The sequence below is a fragment of the Vicugna pacos genome, chromosome 4, assembly GCF_048564905.1.
Source record: "Vicugna pacos chromosome 4, VicPac4, whole genome shotgun sequence".
NCBI lineage: Eukaryota > Metazoa > Chordata > Mammalia > Artiodactyla > Camelidae > Vicugna > Vicugna pacos.
This window is the reverse complement of record NC_132990.1, coordinates 64,123,102-64,136,765: the sequence shown is the minus strand read 5'-3', so window position 1 is coordinate 64,136,765 and position 13,664 is coordinate 64,123,102. Positions and strand designations below refer to the sequence as shown.

The following is a 13,664-nucleotide window of genomic DNA, read 5'->3' as shown; positions in this document are numbered from 1 at the left end:
CCTTCCCCCTACTTTCCCCTTTGGTAAGCACAGTTTGTTTTCTATGTCCGTTTCTAAAGAAAACAGAAAATTTTTCTCTCACAATCCTGGAGGCCAGAAGTCTAAAATCAGGATGTCAGCAGGGTCCTGCTCCCTCCAGGATCTCTAGGGGAGAATGTGTCCTTGCCTCCCCAGTTTTCAGTGACTGTACCATTTGGTGGCTTGTGGCCCCATCATCCAATCTCTGCTCTACCCTCACATGGCCTTCTCTGTGTGTATAATCTCTCCATTCCTCTCTTTTATAAGGACATTTGTGACAGCATTTGGACCTACCTGGGAAATCCAGGGTAGTCTCCTCATCTCAAGAGCTTTAATTTAATTATATCTGAAAAAAAATTTTTGGCAATAGAAAGTAGCATGAGTTCCAAGGGTTAGGATGAGGACGTATCTTTGGGAGTCATCCTTAGCCTACCGTATGACCTTACAGGTTTGCCATAAGGATTAACCGAGTTAAAACAGATAAAGTGTTTAGAGTCTGCCTGGATTATAGAACATATTTTTTCAGTGAAGGATGGAAAGAACTGTGAGTAATACCCTGCCCCAGGTATTTCCGGTGACCTGGCAAGAAGGTCTGCCCTTCCTTCCAGCACACATCTCTGAGTCTTTGCAGACAGTCAGACCCAGCCCCCTGTACCAGCACAAGTCTCTCCAAATGACCCCAGGACTAGGCACCTTCCTGTCTGACAGTGAACATTCAGAGACAAGCAGGGCCTCCTCTGAGCTTGTATTAATATGTACAGCACTTCACTCACATGGAAAATTGATTTTTCTTTTTAAGCACAAAATGTAGCCAGTTTTATAACCTTTCGGCAGCTTGACAAAGGCCATTTATAACCCACTCCCTCTGTCACCCTTCCTGGCGCCAGTCTCAAATGCCTCGAAGAATTCTCTCATGCATTTGTAATTACAGATTTTTCTTAGGTGAAATTTAATTTCCAAGAGGGCTGACCTTTTTTTGTTACTGTGGTTTTTGTAAATTAATTTTTGCGTGTGTGTTTTGTTATTGATGTTGTTTAGGATGACGGTTTGGGGAGGGGACGAGGGAGTTGGTTGGGAGGAGAGAAACATTGGGAGGGCATTTTAATCAGCGATGTCCAGTGATGGATGAGGAGGGCTGGGCTCCGGGTGTTAATCTTGGTGGACAGAAAATGCCAGCAGGGTGGCTGAAATGAAAACCTAGTACCTCATTTTCTCTCCCCAACTCCGGAGAGTTAGAACTGCTTCTGCATCTGCTGGACTGGAGATGAGCTCAGCCTCATCAAATGATAGGGAACTAAATTAAATAAATAACCAAGTTTCCCTAGGGTGTAAGAGCGTCCATTCACGGAGCACTTAGCAGCTGCCAGGAACATCGACAAGAGCATTCAGCTGAGGTCACTCAAGGTTGGGATTGTTGGGGCATTTTAGTGGCCGGAGCCCATTTGGTTTTATGGAGGAATATGCACATGGCCAGGCAGAGGGCTTGGTATCATCTGCAGAGGACCTTGGCTATTAGCTTTAGAAAATTCAATTTGTAGTTGTTGTTTAGAAGTCATGTATTTATCTAGGCTGAGGAGTGATGTTATTTAGAAATGTCACCCTGCTGGCCATTACAGGATGGTACAGAGGAGGTCAGATGGTGGCCAGCAAACTGTTCAGGAGGGCTTTGTGGGAATGTAGGAATCTCATTTAGGACTTTAGGCACAAGGATGGAGAAGAAGTGATGCTTTAAGATACTCAGAATCATAAGAGAACCCACATTTGACGAGTACCAAATTACATGCCAAATTCTGAAATAAGTTATACACCAGGCATGATCCAACTTCAATGTGACAACAAATCCAAGGGGCAGGCGTTATGCTTATTTAACTGATAAGGAACTTGAAGCTCAGAGAGGGAGAGTAACTTGCCCCAGGTCACACAGGGAGAAGGGGCAGATCTGGAATTTAAACACCTATTGGTAGGCTACCTCCCAAAGTGACCCTACTGGACAGTAATAAACCCAGTCATGGTGATGATCCCAGCAAGGTCACTATCAATAGCAGCTAACATTTGCTATACGGTTAAGCCATTTGCAGACATTATCTCTCTTCATTCTCACAACTGTACCACTTTCCATTTTACAGGTAGGCACGCTGAGGTTCAGAGAGGTAAAGGAATTTGTCCAAGGCCACACAGCTGTTAGTTGGCCAAATTAGACTTTGAACCTGGCTCTGTGGTCCCAATACAGGTTCAAAGTCTAATTTGCCCCTTTTCAGGAGATGGGAGCAGAAGGTGCGAAGGGACCCATCACCTCCTCATCTGTAACCACCCTGTTGCTCTCTCTCTGAGCAGTGCCCGGAGGAGCTGAGGCCCATGAAGGACGGCTCCGGCTGCTATGACCACTCCAAAGGCATCGACTGCTCCGATGGCTTCAACGGTGGCTGTGAGCAGCTATGCCTGCAGCAGACACTGCCTTTGCCCTACGACGCCACCTCCAGCACCATCTTCATGTTCTGCGGGTGAGTCTCTGTCCCCGAGGCCCAGCCACTGCCTTCTCAGCAGCGGGGGATGCAGAAAAAGGTCAGGAACTGTAGCTCAGCCCGGCTGGGACTGACCTTCAATGAGATGGCCTTTCTGCCTCTGCTTTTTCAGCCCAAGAGGCAAAAGGCAACAGTATAACCTTTTGTTAGGTATTTAGAAGAAGCATGGAAGAAGAAAAATAAATAATTGATTTATGATTATAACAAATGGAATCCATGCTCAAGCTGCATCCTAGGGTCAGGATTTTTTTCTGCAGAAGTCTCTCGCCCCTTCTGCATCGACCCTGTACCCCAGGTGAGTGTATTTTGGAGACAAAAGCAGGCATCTTGAAGTGTCACTAAGAAACCAGCAGGTGTGATGCTTAAGAACACGGGCTTAGCCCAGGCTTTCAACTCTATTTCTGCAGGGATCAAACACTGCCAAGTTCAGAGTTTACCCTTTCTTTACCCTAATGCCCCTATCGGTAAGGATAATTAATTGGGGGAAGTGAGGTAGAAAAGAAACAATGCAGGCAAAGCTGGAAGTTTTCACTCATGCTAAGAATTCAGCTGAGTTTTAAAATTAGGATGAGCGTGAAAGAAGGGGCATGTTGGAACCAACTTACTGAGATACAAGTGAACCTATTTACAAACCAGAAATAGACTCACAAACACAGAAAGCAGCCTATGCCTATCAAAGGAGAAAAGTGTGAGGGGAGGGATAAATTAGGAGTTTGGGATTAACATATACACAGTACTATATACAAGATAGATAAACAGCAAGAACCTACTATATAGCACAAGGAACTATATTCAGTATCTTGTAATAACCTATAATGAAAAAGAATTTGAAAAAGAATATATATAAATGTATATATCTAACTGAATCACTTTCTTTACCTTACACCTGAAACTAATGTACCATTGTAAATCAACTGTACTTCAATAAAAATAAAAAGTAAAAAAGTAGGGGAGCATGTTGGGACCAACTTGCTGAGTGGCCTGGGACAAGTCACTATCCCTCTCTGGGCCACAGTTTGACCACCTGTGAAATCATATCTTTGGACAATGCCTTAGTAGTTCTTCCAGTAATTATTGTTTTCCATATTGAAAAAGTCTGCACGGGGAGACCTCTGCCATGGGTAGCTTCTAGCATAGCATTTGGTCCTCAGCAGTCACTCAAGAAAATGGCAGCCTTTTTCCTTCTCTTCCTTCCCTTTCTGATAATATCTTCGTCTTGGAAAACTTGCTCCCCTTTTGACATTCTGTGACTCAGAAAAATAATCCTTTGCTCATGCAGGAATGTCAGTCACTGAAGTGCGCTCATTGCTTTACTAAGGCAGAAAAGTGAATAAAGCATTTAACAACCTTTACAGCCCTACTTATCACGAAAGAGGAGGTGAACGAATGTGTATGGGCTAATCTCAGTTCAACAGAAAATTAATTTTACCTGCATGGCTCTAGTCCATGGGGTCTGGTTTTCCTTCTGGGGCTTTTTTCAGGGTCTCCCCGCCCTCTGCCCCAGTTACACTTGGCACTGCAGGCGCCTTTGAGCAGGTGCTAGAGCAGCTCGCTGGAGGCCCTCGATATGTATCAGTAGAATAAATAAGAAATAAATTAGTGCATGCAAACTTGAATTTATAGGGTCTCTCCTCAGCTTAAGTGACTGCAGGGCAGCATTGAGTAAATTATGCATGGGCTTGGGTCTCAGGCTTGAAAACTGAATCAGCTGTGTTCCTGCCATTGTTATTGTACTTGGGGGAGGGGTGTCCTGCTGCAAATAACAGGAACAGCAGGGGCCGCAGCAGTAATGGATTTTGGCATAGAAACTATCACCGCCTTTCACCCGTAGCGCACTGCAGCGGTCAAGGAGAATCTATAGACTTGGGTTCTAATCCGAACTCTGCCACTAATTTTCTCTCTGACATCAGCCAAGCCTCTTAGGACCCCTGCCCTTCAGTTTCTTCATCTCTAAAATTTTAATACCTACCTTAACATAATGATGGTTGTGAAGGGTGCAAAGTCATTTGTAATTTATTACTCCATTAGGGTTATGTAATATGCCCAAGGTCATATGGCTAGTAATGTAGCACACTTGTTTCTGGCTGTGTGACCTTGAGAAAGTTGCTTAACATCTCTGTGCCTCAGTTTCCTCATCTGCAGAATAGGGACCCTAATAGCCTCTCTCTGTAGAATTGTTAATGAGGATTAAATGCATTACATTAGTTGCATCACAATTCACAATAATATTTGTAAAGTCCTCTGGAGTGGTGCCCTGTGCAGAGTTAACACTCTCTGTATCTGTTAAATAAAATAGCTCAGGTGAATGATAGTAGCGACAACAGCCCTCCGGTTGCTCAGTGACCTGAGGTGCTCAACCTCATGGTTTTAAGGTCTGTGAGATCAGGATGAACTAACCTTCCCTACCCAGAAAGTTCTCTGAAAGTTTTAAATCAGACTGAATTGGGAGAGTTGGGAGTGTGCTCTGAGCTGTTGCAGCTCATCCAACTGCCCATAAACAGGACAAAAGAAAAAAAGAGCGAAAAACCCAGGTCTCCTAAAACCAACTGCAGTGTCAACATGCTTTTAAAATTGTGTATTAAGGATGCAAATGAGAAGTTAGCCACACTTGTTAGAAGCACTGTAAACAGAACAACGAAAGCCATTAGCAGGTACTTGTGTGGAAGTTGGTCAGGAGAAGTGGCATGCTATTGAATTAAGCAAGGAAAACAAACCCTCGCTCAAGGGGACCTTGTCAACTTGCTCAGGGCTCTGTGTCCTTCCTGAGAGCTTCCTGGGTAGCACAGGTTTAACAAACCTATTTGCAGCCAGGTTAATAATAGTGGCTAACACTTATTAAGCACTTCCTACATGCCAAGACTGTGCTAAGTGCTTTGATTGCATCAGCCCATTGAATTCTTCTAACAACTCTACCAGGGAGGTACTAATATTATGATCTCGATATACTGTCCAAAAAAACAGGCACAGAGGGATTCAGTGACTTGATGAAGGTCACATAACTGGTAAATGGGGGCATTGGGATTCAAACCCAGTCCATGTGGCCCCAGTATTAGTCAAGACAGACAGATCTGATGTCACTGCTGGCCTCTGGCCACTTTTGGTTGTGTGGTTTTGAGCAAGTTGCTAAACATCTCTTGTCTCATGTGATTGCAGCACCATTGTGAGGATTAAATGAAATTATATGTGCACAGGGGCCAACACACTTAAGACTCAGTGAATGGTTGTTATAATTAGTCTAATAGGAATAAAGCCACCTCATTTAATCTTCCAGTGACTGAAGTGCATGTCCCGTTTACTGCTTTATATCTGGGACCTTAGAACAGTGCCCGGCACATAGTGGGTGCTCAATTCATAAATAAATGAAGTTCCTCAGTTGTCATGGCCATGGGAGTTGTTCCCAGTCTGGCCTCTCCAGCTACATTTCCAGCTACATCCTTATTCCTGAATTAGGCCTCTTTGCTTCAGCTTTGGGAGTTTTCAGTATTGTTCCCACTGCCCCTCATATGTCTGTGGTCTTTAGCTTGAATGCTCTGTTTCATCTTCAAGTCTTGGTGTAGGCGTTACCTTCTCCCACAAGTCTTCTCTGAGCCCTACGAGAGTGCCAAGATGAGATGTGTGGTTACCCTGGAGCTGAGTGTAATGCTTTGTCCTCTCTAGTTGATACTATTTAAATATTGGCTCAATGTTTATTAAGTGAGGTAAAAACATGTATAGAAAGGACTTCTTTTCTTGCCTTTTTTTTTTCTTTTCTACCCCCAGGGCCCTCTTAACCGGGGAGAGGGCCATAGACATTTTGCCTCCAATTCTAATTTATCCCAGTGACATCTTGCCGCTTCTTGCAGACTGGCCCTCTGGCTAGCTGTGCTGGCTAGTCAGCCCCTATTCAGGCCAAGTTCCTCAAAACTGGGTAAAGTGTCTTTTCTTTGGGGTCACACAGCCTCCCTTGCTTCTCCTGGTGATAGCCCCCTTGCTGACCTGCTTTCCTGTCTGGTCTCTATCACACTGAGCAGGGACCACATCTTAGTCACCTGTGTGCCCCTGTTATCTTACCCCACTGCTTGCCCAAGGGCTTCTCCAAAGCCATAATCATTGAATTAAGGATTTCATCCACCTAAGATCTGTTGCACCTACTCTGTGCCTGGTCTTTTTGCTGGGGTGCTGAGAATGCAAGGAAGCACTGAGTCGAAGTCCTTACCCACTAGGGGCAAAGGCAACATTGGGGACAGGTATTTGAGCCTCACTCGGTCCTGGTTGATGTTGATGGAGCACAGGTACCAGTGTGGTAGAGAGAAGCAGGTGAGTCTGAGCTAGGTTGAGAAGGTCATTGGATGCTAAGATGGAACACTTACGATGAATCTTACGGGTGAGGAAGCATTACCTCTCTCCAAGACCTAGGCAAGTTATCTAGCAACCACATTTGTTTCATTTGTGCCTGTGTGTTTGCTGTGTATACTGTGCATTCTTCCAAGAGAATTTAATATCATCCACATAAATCCAACCTATTAAAAAACCAGATAGTATCAATATAGAACCGATCAGAGTCATTTGTAAGGAGAGGAAGGGAAAGGGAGAAAATAATTTTGGGAGCTGGAAATGGGGGAGTTACTCAACATGAGATAAATTTAGCTCCATTTGTCTTGGCAACCAAAGTAAACAGAAAAAAATGTATAATGGATTATACAGTTGTCCTTGCTTGAGAAAAAGAAGGTTGTCATTTTTTGGGGGGTGGGGTAAGTTTGTTTTGTTTTGTTTTGTTTTGCTTTGTTTTCCTGACATAATTTGCTGAGAGATGTTTCCTGTATGTACTTATATAAGTAGTGAGCAATGTCATCAACATGTTTGAAGTTTCAGTATTTCTCAGCTCATTTGGAAGAGGAAGCCAGGCCCCAAAATGTCTCACAGTCAGTGAGGAAGTGACACTGGGGAGGGAGATTCCCCCAGTTACTCTCTTCTAATCTGAATATACTGAATGCATTTAAATATAGTTTACTTTAAAATGCAGTGAAAATGTATGTAAAAATATGAGTTCAAAAAGCACATCCAGCCTCAAATAGTCCTTACTAGCATATCCGCTTCATGTCATTTTCATGTGAATTTAGGAGGGAAAAGAGATAAATACATGTGTTTAATACCGACTGGTAACTGGAAACCTCTTATTTTCATTGTCGAATGTGAAATTGGCTTTTACAGTGGAAAACACTGACCTCGAGAATGCAGACAGTTACTGTTAGTAACTAGTTGCAAGAGTATGTGAGGTCACTCAGTCAAGCACTTGTTCTGCTGTGGTTTCAACTTCTAGGGAAGGTCGTCTGAGCTCTACTGCTCTGATTTGCCTCTCATAGTAAACACAGAGCAGGCACATGCCAGGTTCTTGTCAAACAGTACAACACTGCACTCTCTGCTCTTTGAAACATCTGCAAAAGCTCAGGTGTAAGACATTCACAGACAGCCGATGGAAGCATACGAAGTCCACCCATTCGTTCAGATAGGTGTTTCCCAACGTGGATTCTGTAAAACGTTAGTTGCATAAGATGCTCAAAGACAAAAAAGGGGAAGTTCCAGTGGTCAAGCCCACGTGGGAGAACCTGCGCTCTCTTAACAGTCTCTTGAAGGTTCACAGGGCACCTGGGCACAGTAAAAGCTTTGGCAAGTCCTGCGGTGGTGAAACATATCATACCTCATTGGTTCTGAAGTGCCCACAGTTTCCACATTTCTGAAATTAGGATGTATTTTACTATCAATGGTTTGATAGAGTTTAATAAAATTTTTTCCTTTCTTAGTGTTTGGTGAAATGCTAGTGTTTCTTACAAGTGTTACGAGTCTCAGAGTAATTGAAACAGTTTATATGATTTAGCCCAGAGTCCCCATATCATTCCCTCCCCTCCCCTTCCCTTCCTTCTTTTCTGAAGAATACCCTTGAGTATGTTACCTTTAAAATGGCTTTTCTAGAAACTCTAAATTTTTCCTTTGAGTGAAACCTGCAGATGGAGACCACTCCAAGAACAGTTTTACTAATCTTCATTTTGGTTAGTGTTGGGACAACCTTGACAACCTTCCTGAGAAAGATTTGTATGACATTGTGAGTGGGATCCGTGTGGTTGAGGGCCTTCACTGCTAGGTCACAGAGGACCCTGGTCCTGATGCCCCTGGAGGGGGAATTCTCTCAGGTGTCAGGATCTGCAAAGCTAAAAACATACTTGTTTCTCTCTTGCTGTGGTGGTAGGATACTAAGATTCATCCCCAACATTGGTCCAAGTCTGTGTGGTACGCAGTTTCTTGAAATCTTCTTAAATTTTCTCAATTTTTTTTTTCTGGGATTTGATTTCCTACCCTACTTAAAAAAATAGTTTCTAGCCTATGCATTTCAACACGTAATTTTATTGATTCCATAAGCCACTGAGGAATAGAAATGAGTGAATGAATGAGTGAGTAAATGCATGAATAAGTAAATAAATAAATACCTTGCCTTGAGAATCTCTATAAATGCCATTTCTCTCAGGTCCTAGTTTCCTCTTTTGGGAAGCAAACAGGTTGGAAGCAGGCTTTGTGCTGCAGTGGGATGAGCCCTAGACTTGGAGGAGGAAGATCCAAGTCAAAGTCCTGGCTTTTCCAAAGTGCTCATGTGATCTTGGTCAAGGGATTTGAAATGCCAACCCTCAGGGACCCTGGTGGCAATGTTGGAATTAAAGTACCCATCTCACGATGTTGCTATAAGGATTATGCAAAATGTGCTCTTGGCTAAACACGTATAAGGTTTTATGGTACAATCTCTAAAAAAATCCCAACCAGTTCTAGTACTCTCTGTAATGTGATGGGTGTGTTCAGGGTAACACATTCATTGCCTTCAGCTAAAATGCCCAGTTTGTATCTTCGTACTTATTTTATTCTATGTTTTTCATTTTGGCATATGTATAAATATAGTTTCATGCGGAGTTTGGCTGGTTTCCTGTGAGCCTACACTCTTTAGAATTTCTGTAGGAAAATCTCCCAGACGACAGAATGTTCTGAAGGAGCTGTACAATTATGTCGCATGGTACAAAAATAAAATTAAAAAAAAAAAAAAAGAAACCAACAACCAAATAGACCTTTGCATAAATCATCCTGCACCCTGAGGTGGCTTGGGTGAGAGAGTTGCTCACGTTTTAAAACTTAAAGGATCATTTGCCTTTATGAGTTTCCTTTTTTTCCCTTTCCTTTCTCTCTCTGCATCTCTAAGGGTCTTACTAAGCATACCAGGGCCTTTAATCTCCTCTCCTGCTGAGCCACAGTCTTTTCCCACCCCAGGCAAAAGGAAGTCACTACACACCAACATTTGTAATGTGGCTAAAATCATACACACACTTACATACACACTTCCTGAGATATGAACTCTTAGGATTAATTAGCCACTACATGATAGATGCTGTTTTATCCTTTATGTAAGTTACCTCTAATTCTCACATCAGCCCTATGAGAAGAATTATTATTATTCCCATTTAACTGTACCACTGTTGACAAGGTATATATCCATGGGCAAGTCACTTCTCTAAACTTCAGATTTCCCTCTGAAAATGGGAGCAATACCTTCTTCTGAGGGCTATGTATTAATTTCCCAATGCTTCTACAATGCATTACCACAAACTTAGTAGCTTACAACAACACAGATTTATTATTTTACCATTTTGGATGTCAGAATTTCTAAAACCGAGGCATCAACAGAACTTCAAGGCCAAAGTCATAGTCTCTGTGTCTGCGTGTCATTCTCTCTTTGCTCTGCTTCCAAATTGTATGTCCTTCTCTGACTTGGACACTCTTGTCTACCTCTTAGTCTCTTATGAGAAAGAACCCTTATGGTTACATTGAGCCCACTCAGGTAATCCAGAATAATTATCCTATCTCAGAATTCTTAACCTAATCACACCTGCAAAGTTCCTTTTACTATGTAAGGTAATGTTTTGTGGGTTCTAGGGCTTAGATCTTGGATGTTTGGGGTGGGCCATTATTGTATCTAATATAGATTGCAATAGGGAGAAAATCCAATCATGTATAGAAAAAATCATTTCACTAGACTGGAATCTTGAATGCAGGACTGAGCTTTGTATATATACATGTGTGTAGATGCATACATATATGCACACATATATGTACATACACACATTTACGTATGTATGTCCACATTTGTGCATATATGTATATATTTAACTTATATATAATAATTACATGTGTATAAATATATATTTTTATATTTAAAACACATGTACAGTATATGTTTATATGTACAATTTATTTCCAATGAATGACACAAAGAAGTTATCAATTATGTAATTTGAAGCAAAAAAAAAACAATAGGCAAAGAAAGGCAACTCTGTTGGCTTTAAGAAATCTGGATCTAGAAAGAAGCCAGCAAAAAAAAAGTCCAGCAACTAGGATCTGGGGACCAAGACCACTGGAAATGAATTTACATTCTCTGGGAAGTGTAGATAGGCTAACAGAATAGCAATTATAGGTAATACTAGCACAATCATAATGACATTAATAATCATCATCACAATGGCCGATGGATTAATTAGCCACTACATGATAGATGCTGTTTTATCCTTTATGTAAGTTACCTCTAATTCTCACATCAGCCCTATGAGAAGAATTATTATTATTCCCATTTAATAAATTGTGACACTGAGGCCTGGGGTAGTTAACAGCCTTGATTAGGGTCATTTAGCTGGAAAGTGGTATAGCCTGTGTTTGAACTCAGCTTTACTTAGATCCAAAATCTGAATTTGACACCTTGTGTCTCCCTTAAATAAAGGGACATGGAATCTCAATAAATTCACCAAAGTAGAAATTATACAAGCCACACTCTCAGACTAGAATGCAATAATGTTAGATATTAACAACAATGTGTCTAGCAGATGAATCTATAGATCAATAGATGATTCTATAGTAACCTTCTAAGTAATACTTGAGTCCGGAAAAAAAAATCAAACTCAAATTATCACCTCTTTAGCAATGAGCAGGAGCAGGAAGGCTGCATATCAGACTCCTGGAAGAGAGGCAAAACAGTGGTCAGAAGCTCCATGGCCTTTACACGAAGTACGAAAGATTGAAAAATAAGCAAATGAAGCATTCAACTCCAGAAGCCAGAAAAAGAATTATAAAACAAGCCCAAAGAAAACAGCAGAAAGGAATTAATACAAATAAAGGCTGAAATAAATGAAATAGGAAAAAAAAAGGAGCCTTGCTAATAAATTGCAAAAGCTTGTTCAAAGGGGAGAGAGAGTGAGCACAAATGAACACATTAGGAATGAGCTAGGGACATAACCATAGAACCACAGAAGATAAAACAAATTTAGTGAGAATACTGTGTGCAACTTTATGCCAATAAACTTGAAAGTCTTGATAAAATGCATTATTTTCATAGAAAATGTAAATTACCAAGTTTGAGTCATGGTGCTGTAGGAAATCTAAACAGTCAGATAACATAAAATAAAATGATAAGAGAGCTAAATGCCTGCAATTGAAAAGAAGACATCAAGCCCAAGGGACTTTATAGGCAGGTGCTATTGAACCATCAAGGAATGGATAACCCCTATCTTATGTAAACTGATCCAGAGAAAGACAATAAAAGGACGGTCTGCTAATTTGTTCCATAATCCTAGCATAATCCTAATACCCAAACTGGGCAAATACATACTCATTCATCTAGAAAAATGTGGTTGACATGTGAGAACTGATGGGCTTCTTACGTGATAGGATGAAAAATCAGCTTACAAAAATCAGTAATAACTTTCCTCAGTATCAGCAATAACTAACTAGAAAATATAAGGGAAAGCATACTTGAAAAACTGATCCTATTCCTCAAGTGGGGAAACTGTAATAATAGAGGCTATCACTCTACTAAATGCTTGGGCACACTGTCTTTTAGACATAATTCATTTAATCCTCACAGTGGCTCTGTGAGGTAGGAACTTCTTCATAGATAAGAAGGAAGTACAGAGAGATTTTGCCCACAGTCACATAGCCAATAAATGATGGAATCTGGGCTGGGACTCTGGTTGTCCGTATCCAAAACACACGCTTGTAACCACTACAGCATAATACATTGCATAAATACCTATGAATAAACCCCCACAAGATAATGTGCAGGACTTTTATGACCAAACGTCTAAAATTTCAGTGAAGGTTTTAAAAGAACAATTGATTAATGGAGATGAAGACTATTAGAAGACTCCCAACTGCAAAGGTGTTAAATCAGTCAGCCAGGGGAAGATAGGCTATGTCGCTGCAACAAATGAAGCTTCCCAGACCAGAAGATTGCACGCAGAAGTTGCTTTCCTGTTCACACAGGATCCACTGTAATTGAAGCAAACCTATTCTATCCTGCAGAAAACATCTTGAACATGTGACCCCCACTCTTGCCAGAGTAAGGGAAGAGAGGGCTTGAGAATCATGCAGGATGTTTGTAAGGGCTGGATCTTACAGTGACTTACATCACATCAACACGATTCCGTGGCTCAGAATCCCTTCACACGGTCCCTTGAAGGCACCCAACTGCAAGGGAAGCTTAGATGCCTAGCCTACAGTGTGTCCTCAAAGAATGCCCAGTGTGGTGAACACAGGACATCATCTCTGCCACATTTGTCAACAGTGCAGTGCAGAGAGTTGACTCTCAATGCATATTTCTTAAAGGAAAAAAAATTAACAACTTGTCCCCATTTAGTCTACAAGTTCAATTTAAAACCACCCAAAATTCCAGTAAAGTTTTGCATAGAACTTGACAAGCCAACTCTAAAATTTATCTGAGGGGAAAATGAGTAAGAACACGGAGGAGATTTTGAAATAGAAAATTAGTGTTCCTAACAGGGAGAAGACTTACTTTGCTACATCCAAAACATGCCATAAAGCTACAGTAATTAAAATAGTACAGAATTCTTGCAGTAATATACAGATAATTAAATAAAATTTCTAACCATATATACGGGGTACAAACAGGGATTTAGTACGTGACAAAATGGCATTTCAAACTACTTAGTGAAAGGATGGATCCTTCAGATAATCATCTACCAATTTTAAAAATAATTAAGTTAAAATAACCACCCCCACCATGCACAAAAATAAATTCCACGCAAATTAAATAGCCAAGGATGA

General features: G+C 41.2%; 1 protein-coding gene across 4 annotated transcripts in view; it reads left to right on the top strand.

The window, feature by feature from the left end:
• ASTN2 (astrotactin 2) overlaps positions 1-13,664 on the top strand; it is an 801,670-nt gene that overhangs the window by 501,268 nt on the left and 286,738 nt on the right. For all 4 annotated transcript variants that reach the window (XM_031677473.2, XM_072960007.1, XM_031677480.2 and 1 more), the window contains one exon: positions 2,353-2,519. In XM_031677473.2, coding sequence (XP_031533333.2) covers positions 2,353-2,519 — 167 coding nt within the window. The remainder of the gene's footprint in view (positions 1-2,352; positions 2,520-13,664) is intronic.